Source organism: Necator americanus, chromosome X (genome assembly GCF_031761385.1).
Source record: "Necator americanus strain Aroian chromosome X, whole genome shotgun sequence".
In the NCBI taxonomy this organism is placed as follows: Eukaryota; Metazoa; Nematoda; class Chromadorea; order Rhabditida; family Ancylostomatidae; genus Necator; species Necator americanus.
Window position 1 is genome coordinate 10,170,746 of NC_087376.1, and position 11,245 is coordinate 10,181,990.

The 11,245-nt window shown below is 44.2% G+C and overlaps 3 protein-coding genes across 3 annotated transcripts; all 3 read left to right on the plus strand.

Moving 5' to 3' along the window:
* Window positions 1-23: 23 nt before the first annotated feature.
* RB195_022154 (uncharacterized protein) lies at window positions 24-341 on the plus strand (the record flags this gene model as incomplete). The annotated part of the gene is made up of 1 exon (XM_064209180.1): window positions 24-341. The coding sequence occupies one exon, from the start codon at window positions 24-26 to the stop codon at window positions 339-341; it is 318 nt and encodes a 105-aa protein (XP_064065061.1).
* Window positions 342-4,801: 4,460 nt separating this feature from the next.
* RB195_022155 (uncharacterized protein) lies at window positions 4,802-6,000 on the plus strand (the record flags this gene model as incomplete). The annotated part of the gene is made up of 3 exons (XM_064209181.1): window positions 4,802-5,129; window positions 5,564-5,728; window positions 5,786-6,000. 3 exons carry the CDS (start codon window positions 4,802-4,804, stop codon window positions 5,998-6,000), a joined length of 708 nt encoding a protein of 235 aa, XP_064065062.1.
* A 4,159-nt stretch (window positions 6,001-10,159) lies between these two features.
* On the plus strand, window positions 10,160-10,798 carry RB195_022156 (uncharacterized protein; the record flags this gene model as incomplete). Its single annotated transcript, XM_064209182.1, has 1 exon — window positions 10,160-10,798. One exon carries the CDS (start codon window positions 10,160-10,162, stop codon window positions 10,796-10,798), a length of 639 nt encoding a protein of 212 aa, XP_064065063.1.
* Between the last annotated feature and the right edge of the window lie 447 nt (window positions 10,799-11,245).

An 11,245-nucleotide genomic window follows, 5' to 3' on the forward strand; every position in this document is an offset into this window, starting at 1 on the left:
ATAAACAGAAAAAGACACAGTTCATGAAGAACAACTACTGCGAGGGCGGAGGAGTACAACTTGAAGGTTCTCAAATCGTGGAAACTTCGTCATACGTATACCTCGGACGTTCTATGAACATGGAAAACGACTTCAAGGAAGAACTGAATAGAAGAATGAGAGCAGCATGGGCAGCATTCGCAGCCGTCAAGGAAGCTACGGACCAACTGACGGACCAAGATCTTCGTGCCCATCTGTTCGACTCGACAGTTCTCCTCGCGCTCTGTTACGCAGCGGAGACGTGGGCAGACACTGCTGCCACGTCTAGAAAGCTACTTACTACCCACAGAGATGCCTTTTGAAGTTGAGAGAGGCCTTCCAAATTTTAACCGGCGCACACAACACCTAGCCGGTCTTCGCAGCTCTGAATTAAGAGGAATGTTCCGTCTTCGCGACTCAGCGGAATATGTATAGAAAGCAAAACATAGATGAGCCGGTCACATCATGAGAAGAACCGACGATAGATGAACTAAAAGAACGCTAGAGTGGATCCCAAGAGATGCTAAATGCCTTCGAGGGAGACCGCCAACGAGATGGCATGACGTGTTTGATACACGGATGGACCAGCTGAGAGCTCAGCTGAATACGGTTTAAAGACCTCGTCAACGTCACTCACGAAACTTGCGAACATCTTGGATGACAATGGCGAGGGAACGAAACGAGTGGAAGAGATGCTGGGGCCCGTACGTCCAGTGAAGACGAGCCAGCTAAGTATCTAAGTAAGTGCCAACTGCGCGTCTACTGCTTGATGCAGGCGATACGCGGCGGCGTAGGCGTGCTCACCCGAACCTCCATAGCTTCTCACGCCAGTTCACGCACGGTTGTTTTTGTGTCCCCCATCCGCTTTACCCACATTTTGTTTCGATTTACATTACTTAGTGCAACATATTTCCGTTCTTTACGTTTCAGCATTATTTCCAATATAATGTTTACCGTTCACAGGGTCCACTTTCACCGGGGCTTGTCTCGTTACTATTGTTTCATTACGTGATATGTTTCACTACTCCGCCTCCCTTAGTGCTTGATGGATGCCTGAATTTCGAAATGCCTAAATGAGTGATACCCCTAAGAGCTCTCACATTCACATATAAAACCTCACTCTTGCTCAATCTATGCCGAAATTGGTTTTGTTTTCATCCTCTTTATTATGTAATATGGTCTCAACTCGATCTCATTCATACTCACAAAAAGCCACTCTCCCAAAGACGCTCCTGTTGTTTTGAACTACCCGTGTTTTGGATAAATATATTGCCGTACGGATATTGTTTACGGTTTATGTCGTTTTGTCCAAGTTTGAGGTACCTCAGGCGATCAAGTTCCGCTTGGCAATATTTAAGAAAGAAAAGCAATCTCTCACATGATGTATAGGCCTACCACCGACACTTCCTTTTTGTCGTGTTTAATTTGAACTTTTGATTCTCCTGATGTTTCCTCTACAACCAAATTTAAAGACTTAATTATTATTTTTGAATATGCTATATCGGCAAACTTGCAGAAAAAGAAGTCATCACGAAAGGTAATGGCTAAACAAAACCATTGAGAGTGTCTAAATATTCACAAGACTACTGCCTCGCAAAAGGTATTCGTGGAGGTTTGTCTACTTTGCTAAAGATATGACTGTACACATATTCAAATTCCCATATAGGGCTGCTGGGAGTGGTTTAATGGTAGAACACACACTCTTGACACATAAACAGGAATAAACACCAACAGAAACAGATTAAAGGCAGCATATCACGAATCTGGGGTGGGGCGGATTTCAGGTGGAGTATCCATATACAGTGTGGTAGATTATGGAGACGGAGGTAGTTCCGCTTATTTCTTCCTGCATCGTTGCAAATAGCCGCCTCCAGAATGCTGTTTTGTACGACGCCATCTACTGCAACGCTCCACCCCTTGCGCCGCCTCCGCCCTGCGATTCGTCGAAAATCAATTCGGACTGCCCCGATAGGCAGTAAGGGACTACGGCTACGCGTGCAAGTGTGGCGCGCTGCAATAGAAGGCATCGTGCAAAACAGCATTCAGGGGCCGGCTGCTTGCAGTGATTCAGAAAGAGATGAGCGGACCCCCCTCTACATAATCTACGACCCCGTATACGGATATTCCACCTGAAATCCGTACCACCTCAGATTCGTGGTATGCTGCCTTTAAGCCCGCTATTATACGGCATAATGGTGATCTAAAGTCCCAATCAGTTGGGAGAGAACCACGTTTAACCCGCCGCGAAGCACAAACTAGTGCAACGGCTGACCACTTCTGTTGTCTCAAACGAGTAAGCCGAAAGAGAGTATAAAATGGGTGCTTACGATATTTTAAAACTTATGACAGAGGGGAGGAATATCACAACAATTAGTAAATATAGGCAAAAAATAAGAGGTTCGAGTTTAGCTGCAGGGTGACGGAAGAAATATGGACTCATAATGAGCGTTTTGACGGTAAGCTCATGGAATTTCTAGGAGCTCATTTTTTACACTCTCATCTTCGTTATAATAGATGCAATTACACTGATGCATATAGCCAATACAATGTTTCCTTCAGAGTAGTAAAATGGTTCACATCTGAAAGCAACACAACGTTTGCACCTCTCTTACTTAACATTTAAAAAAAAGAGAAAAGAGAAAAGAAAGAAGAAGAAAAGAAAGAAGAAGAAAAGAAAGAAGAGAAAAAATGAGACGGAGTAGCTTGCTGCATGACCTATCAGGCCATCAGGTAAGAAAACACTGAAAAAGTTTATATTTCTTCCCACAGCAAATCAAATTCGTTAAATAATTAGTTTGATTTTGCTACGATGCACACTTCATATACTCAGATATACTGGTATATATGGACGTTTTTGTATTAAAATAGCCAACTAAAGAAAGATACAAGACCACTATATCTGAGGAGTTTTAGCCCAACAGATGAGAACGTTGAATACATAAGATGAGCACGTATGGGAAGGCTTACAATTAAGTACCGCTAGCATTGATACCACAACAGTAACCCGTGATCCTCTAATCTACAGGCGGTCTTCTTTCAACAAGATCAGATTCATTGTCGTTCTCACTTGATCATACAATATTAAGAATATCTCATTGTTCACTATTGTTTCAACCTCAATAACAAGACAGGAGAAATTACGTTGTATTTTTCACTTTTCCGTGCCACTATTCCCAAATGCCCAAAAACTATTCAGATGTCAAAGCGACGTCAGAACAGAAACGCTCCAATCGTTCCAATCTCTGTCTTATATCTTGCAAAAAGATTTCTGCGAAAATACTGATGGTTGTCTAGGTGCAGCACTCCATTGCCAATAATGAGCTTGTTAAGTCAACTATAGTAACCACTAGGAGGTAAGATCTGGCACAAACGAACAGGCATACTTTCACACAGATGAAAACCGTACAGTAAACAGTATGTTTGGTGCAAGTGCAAATGGATCTAAGGGTTCAACATTTCAAAAAACATCATTGGCGCAGGGAAACTTCAAAACAATCGTTCACTTCTCTTGACCTTGATTTCTCTTTTTATGTTAAAAAAAACTGATTGGGCGGCAGCAGAACGTAACTAATCCTTCGAGGAATTCTTGAAAGTGAGCCAAAAGACGCCAAAAATAATATATTCAAAATTATTAACAGGTTCTGTTCTAGGTAAACCTCGAACGCTGTGGGGATGTTGCTGTAAAGTGCAAAACCTTACGCAAAACTTCGTTTTTCTTTTTGTTTTTTTTTTTCTCATTTTAACATACAAGCGAAGTAATTGAGGACGTCTTTAGTGAAAAATGAACCTTCTCGAATGCATCCGAGAGAAACACTGTAGAAGAACTTTCACACCCACTTGAGAAAGTCTCACAGATTTTCGAGATGAAGACTGTGTTTCGTTTAGCCCCAATGTTCCCACGTCCTAATTCAATTCTGCCCGATTATCATGCGTTAGTCATTCATAAACACAATTAGCAAGGCTTTCACGGACTAAGAATGTAAAGGCAGTGTGAAAGAAAGAGAATAGGGTTAAAAAGAGGGGAAGTAAGCAATGAAAAAAATTCAGAGACATCACTGTACATGAAAAAGAAACAGACACGAAAGAAATTGACGTGAAGGGCTGAGAGGAGATGTTTTATAAAGGGAAAACGAAGTTGAAACAAAAATTACAAAAAAATTAATTTGGGGCAGCAGTTAACAAATTAGACCTACAAATACCCACAAAAAAAAATAGTAAGTATGGAGATGTTATGAATGTTATAGTGTTTCGTATTTCATAATTCTGTTGTCTCGGGTTTTTGCTATCGTTTATGTTTATGATGTGTTGTCAAAAACAAAAGATAAAAGGTCTAATTACCCAAGTTTGGGGTATCTTGTGGAACGTCGGTTTTGACCGAATATACTGCGTGGCAAGAATTCAAGACGACCAAAACCCTGGCGTATCCACAATTTGTGGCATCGGTCGAACATCGAGAAGCACAATTTGGCGCATCGACCGATGGTCAAGTACCACAATTGGTTCAGCGGCCAAATATCGAAAAGTACAATTGGCCTACAAGCATCGAATACAAGGATTAGGTGGTCAACGTCGCGGGCTGGAGCAACGGAGAGACAGGTCGGACTCGGAACGAATTTAACGGTTCAGTATTGGAGTTTCGTTAGCTTTTTTTCTTGTAAGATTTTTCTTTCGATTCTTTCGGGATTATTGAAGATTTGCAGAAGTTTATTTACACGCACATTATTGCTCATTAACAAGCATTACTGTTTCATTCATCCATTCATTCAATTACATTATAATAAGCATGTCAAAGCAGTGTTTGCCCCAGAAGCGTCTTCTGCCGAGATATTGTAGCACACTTACAACAATAGCGCGTTTCAAGAACGAGGAAATCTCGACCCCAGACGGAGGAGACGGCTCTCCATCGTACGAAGATGATCACCGGAAGCGGAAGAGAGCAAAAGGACAAATGGAGGAATACACCACCAGGATAGACCAGGTATGGCAACGATACGCGAGCGCATACGACCAACTGAAGACGCTAACCAAAGGCGAGATGAGTGACTATAAAGAGTATTCAGCGAAGGCAAAAGCTCTCAGCGCAGCTGTGGAGTATACAGCTCTATTGCAAGGTCGATTAAGAGCTTTTATATCACATACAGAAGGAAATCAAGTGCGGTACAACGCCATCGAGGCGAAACACGATTCAGAGAACTCTCCTATTAAGACTAAAAGGATCGACCTACCCACAATTCCCATCCCGAGTTTCAGTGGAAACATATGGGATTGGGACAAATTCTGGACCCTATTTCAAGTCAATGTCCACTCGCAACCACCACAGTCAATCTTCATGTTCAATTACCTCTTGAGCGCGTTGAAAGGAGAGGCTAACAATGCACTTAAACAATTCCAGAGCGTAGAGAGGGACGTATTAATAAAGAGGATATTTCATGAAGGAATCCTTATTATTGAGACAGCTTCTTACTTCAATGGATGAACTCATGTCGGAGGAAAAGAAGATTGCGCTTTTCACGTCAAAGAGCACCACAACACCTCAAGCATTCAGGGAAAGAGAAGCCAAATAAGGAACGATTCGCGTACATGTACTGTGGCGAGGACCACAAAGCGAGATCATGTACAAAGTATACTACGTCCCAGGAACAGGCTAACTATCTACGGGAACACAATTTGTGCTTCATTTCTGCACCCCCACAACAGAACACTACGGAGTGTAAGAAGCGCGTGTTTTGAGTGTCAAAGAAGGCACCATACATCCTGCTGTATTAAGGCGACAGCATCAACACCACGGCAGGGAAACCAGTCTCCGTAGCAGGACGAAAGGAAAGAGCGACGGTTAATCACAGACCAAGCTCTGCGTCAACAACGACTTATCAGTTGAGCAATCAGCATCAGGAACAGGACACTGCGCATATCGAACAACAAGACGGCGCAGTAGCTGAACTCCATTCGAGCAAAACGCCACCCACTGAACGCCGTGTATGACACTGGAGAAGAACTGTTCCTGGGAACATGCGACAGTAGAGGTGTTGGTGGAGCTAGTGTCTTCGTCAACACGAGTATGGCAATAAGCATCGACTCTTTCGAACAACTTACAGCCCGGGACCTTTACGGTTGAGAAAATGTAGTTCAACGCCAGCTTTGACAATCTTCGTCGCTTGTGGTCCAACATCAAGCTACGAAGAAGAAGAAACCGAAACTTTCTATATGGACTTGGAGAAGTTCTACACAGAAGATCATACCTTCTACAAAGTCACAATTGGTGATTTCAACGCAAAAATCGGCCCCAGAAGAACGCCTGAAGAACTTCCGAGTTCATCATGAGTTCATTATGACGACTAGGACCATTCGCTGGAACTGGCAATTCCAGAAGCTCTCCTCTCTACGCTGGACGTGGGAGTCTCCCGATGGAGGGTATCACAACGAAATTGACCACATTATCGTCAGCAAAAGCTTTTGCCTGTCGCTGATGTACCAAAGCTTTATACGGGATCGGATCATCGCCTTCTTCGAGGAGGATTTCCTCTCCCACGGAGAGGAGAAAAAGCTGCGAAGTTCACAGAGCGAGCTCCCAGAACTATCATGAACTGGGAGCTTCAAAACCACCAAGAGACGCCTGTCTCCGAAAACTCTAGAGCTGACACGTCGATGTGGAGCTGCACGAGCTGCAGACAACCAAGAACTCACGTCCGGGTTCGCAAAGCTTTGCAGAGAGGCAATAAAAAAACCTCAAAGAGAGAAGAACAGAAGTGTTGGCTGAAGCTGCAGAGGCGGGATAGAGCATTCTCTACGCCCGTCGGAACTTCGCCAATCGTAAAACAATAAGGACTGTTCTCCGGACCCCAGATGTAACAACTACAGCATCGAAAAGAGGGATGGAGAAGGTTATCACCATTTCTACTCAGATCTCTTCGACAGCCACGTCCACTTGTCTCCTCACAATCTGAAGGAAGATGCGCATATCGTTCCAAAGGTGCTCCCTTTCCGAAGTTCGACATGCCATCATGTTCGTGGAAAATCGTAGTTCACCCGTTCCTGACAGAATCAGGTCAGAATATCTGGAGAACCTACCGAGAGTCCTCATCAGCACAATGGTGAGGCTCTTCACTCACTTTCTGTCGGAAAGTAAGGTGCCTGAGCAATGAAAAACTAGCAAGATCGCGCTGTTGCATAAGGAGGATCCAGAAGATATCGGCAACTATCGCCCAATCGGCCTACAGTCTGTCATCTACAAGCTCTTCACAAGAGTAATCCCAAACAGGATAGAAAGAACATTAGATGAACGACAGCCATGCGAGCAAGCAGGGTTTAAAAAGGGTTCAGCAGGATAGACCACATACATACGGTTTCAAAACTCATAGAAGTATCACAAGAGTACAAAACGCTGCTAAGTCTCACTTTCATCAATTTGAAGAGAGCCTTCGATACAGTTGAGACCGAAGCAGTCATGGAGGCCTTGGACAACCAAGGCGGCCCCACTCCATACATAAAGATACTTTGTGAGTTGTAAAGCAACTTCACGACCAAAATTTCCTCATTCTACAATAATGTCATAATCGACGTGAAGAGAGGGGTTCGTCAGGGTGACGAAATTTCACCAAAAATATTCAGTGCCACCCTCTAGAACGCGATGCGAGGATTGGAATGGGATAACATGGGAGTAAAAGTTGACGGCCGGCATTTACACCATTTTCGATGATAACGTTCTTATCACATCAAGCATCAATCAGGCGGAACGGATTCTGGCCGGATTTGAGACGTGTAAAAAGATTGGTCTTCAGCTGAACGTAGAAATGACGATGTTTATGAGGAACGGATAGGTTTCTGATGCCCCATTCACGCTCAGCGGGGCGAACATATCCGAATGTTCCTGCTATGTATATCCAGGTCGGTGAATCAACATGGTGAACAACCTGACCTCCGAGCTGGACAGAAGGAAACGAGCAGCTTGGGGAGCATTCAAGAGCATCGAGAATGTAGTGAAGAGGATCGAGAACGTTCGGCTCTGTGCTCACCTAGTCAACACCACCGTTCTTCCTGCGTTGACCTATGCTTTAGAAAGGGCGTTAGGGCGTTTCGCAAGCAGAAGGAAAATGTGTTATAGAACGCAGAATTGAAAGAGTGGTGCTAGGAGGCTTTACGTAAGTGAAGGAAGGGATTCGATCTTCATTCCTACGTCACCGATCAAAGATCAGAGATGCTGTTGCATATGCCAAGGAAAGCAAAATTAGGTGGCCCGGACACGTGATGCGTTTCAAAGACGATCGTTGAACCAGAGCCGCAAGCAACTGGATACCACGCGACATCAAACGCACCGCAGGGAGACTGCCGACCCGATGATCAAACCTCTTTACGAAATCCTTCAAAGAAAAATGCGTCGCTCTTCGAGTCCCTCGTAAGGAGAGATGCAACTGGGCAACACTTGAGCGCGATCGGGACAAATGGAAGTATTACTGGTGCCCCTTCGAGCAAATCGACGAAAATTGAAGAACGGGTGTACAGGTGACAGGTATCTGGTCACGAGAGACCAGAGTGATGGGAAACTCATCGAGCATCCAACCAGACCCAGCTCCACGGGGGAACCATACTGGGTCATGGAAGAAGGTACAGAGGAATTCGTGCAACCAGAGAGAGAGAGAGGGAGAGAGAGAGAGAGAGAGAGAGATGTCTTGATATCTGTCCAGGCCTTGATAGACGAGGAAGTATTGAAAGGATTCTTGGACACGACGCAGAAGAGAGAAGGCGGTTATTATGCCCGTCTTTCTTGGAATAAAAATTCCCACTCTAATACCGGATGACAGAGCCGTCGCATTACCCGACAACTCGACGGTGTGTGGAATTCGCTCCAAAAGGAAAAGGAGCTTCCTAACAAGTATAACGACATATTCAAGGAAAAGGAGCGCTTGAATGTCATCGAATTGGTGGACGAAGACAAACCGATAGAAGGCAAAATACACTACCTCCCTCATCAGGCTGTGTTAACACCACAAAAGAACACGACTCAGCTTCGAATAGTTCTTGATACTTCGGCTCGCTTCAAAAATAGTCCTTGGAATGACACACTTTGCAGAGGACCAGGCCAGCTACCGAAACTCTATAGACTCCTGAAATTCTGCATACGGCGCGTAGCATTAATCTTGGATGTGGAAAAAGCGCCCTTGCAAGTAAGGCTTAAGAAAGTGGATAGACACGCCACCCGATGTTTGTGGCTACGAGACCACAAGAAACTGCCTAGTACAGGCAACCTACCAGTCTATCGGTTTACGCGGGTAACGCTCGGTTTACTACCATGACCGTTTCTGCTGGCGGTTACCACATATTATCATTTGGATAGTATCCAGACGATGTCGAGCTGGTAAAGGAAACCAATCTACTCTACGTCGACAATCTACTCTTGTTCACAGCTGAGGATGGACTTCGCTTGTATTCCAGAACAAAAACGGTCTTCACTGACCTAAATATGAACCTTCGTGTCTAACGATGACGTAGTCATGGAGACTATACCACAAGTAGACAAGTCAGCAGAGGACGAAACGAAAGTGCTCGGAATGAAGTGGAATTGGTATGAGGAACAACTACAGCTATCATGCAAGATGTCAAAACAGTCCTAACCAAACGAAATGTAGCAAGTGCAATCGCATCAATATACGACCCCATGGATTGGATGTTACCTTTGATACATAAGGCAAAGTTGTTCTTGCACTCACTATGGAAAGACGAACTGGATTGTGACAAATTACTGCTAGAAGATCCCAGAGAGGAGTGAGAAGCCATTTTTAAGGACATCGATGGATTTTGGAAGAACATACAACGGTTTCTAATGCCGAGAATGTCAAAAACACATGTGCAAATGCCAGCAGTGATGCGTGTGCTGCATGCGTGTATCTACGTTTTTCATCGTTAGCAAATTTAGTAATGGCAAAAGCAAATTTAGCTACCCTGAAGTCAAAGACGACTATACTGAAACTGGAACTGAATGCGTTGAGACTGGCAACAAGATTGACCAATTCGATACTATCGCAAATTTCAAGTATCGCAACTGAACGCGTAATCATCCTAGAACACTTTGAAATAGCGCTGAATCTCTGAACGCTGAATCGGATCAAAGCAAAGTCAATACACGTCTCCGTTCGTCAAGACTCGCATGTTCGAAGTACGTAGCGTTATCGTCCATCTCGAAGAACAAGGATATCTGGTACAGCTTCGACACATTGCCTCTCAGGAGAATCCAGCAGATTGCGCTACCAGAGGCGTAGATAAATCACAGTTCCATGACCATTTATGGTGGAAGGGGCCTCGAGTTCTAGCACAGCCCGTGGAGGATTGGGAGAGTGCGTATAGACCTATAACACTCAAACACATGGATAATGGTGGAACAGATTTGCGAGACTCGGACAACTATAGTGTGGAATGCACCAGAGTCGTCGTTCAGTCAAAAACAGCATGTGCGGATATCTTCCATGAGATCCGGAAGTCGGATTTTCGTAGCATCCAAAGAGTCGTAGCATTCGCTCTGTGCTTCATTCAGAAGTTAGTTACGCGTGCTAACAGGAGACGGACCTTACCTATGAGACTTTCTCCGCGGTTTAACGAATCAAACTCAGTAGAGTCTCATGTTCTGAGTGGAATGGAGACAACATCGTCGTGCAAAGCCATAGTGAAGCAACACCATCTTGCATGGATAAACTCTACGACATTAGCAGCACTTCGTAATCTCAATCCTTATGCGGATCACCAAGGAATTCTTCGCTGCAAAGAACATTCTAGAAAGCACATTGGATGAGCAAGCCCATGTTGGTTTGTTGGTGTTTTTTTCAATGTTGGTCTTGCAGAAGACGTGGTTATCAAGGCTAATTATCACAGAATGCCATCGTGAGCATCATACCAGCATCAGTCATACTATGTGACGAGAATGATACTGAATTCCAAAACTACGATCTGAAGCGACAAGCATCATACGAACGTTGCACGTTGCATAGAATGTCAGAGGATGAACAAATTGCCGTATGAATGTCCGGAAGGACAAATATTAGCGCGTAGAGTAACAAGATCACGACCGTTTGAACATGCAGAACTGGATTATTTCGGAGCAATCACCGTAAAGAGTGATGGAGAAGCAGCCAAATGCTACGGATGTATCATCACCTGTATGGTGAAGAGGTCGATACATTTGAGTCTGGTACCAGACGTTTCAGTAGTGGCATTCCTACAGATGTTATGCTGATTTTTT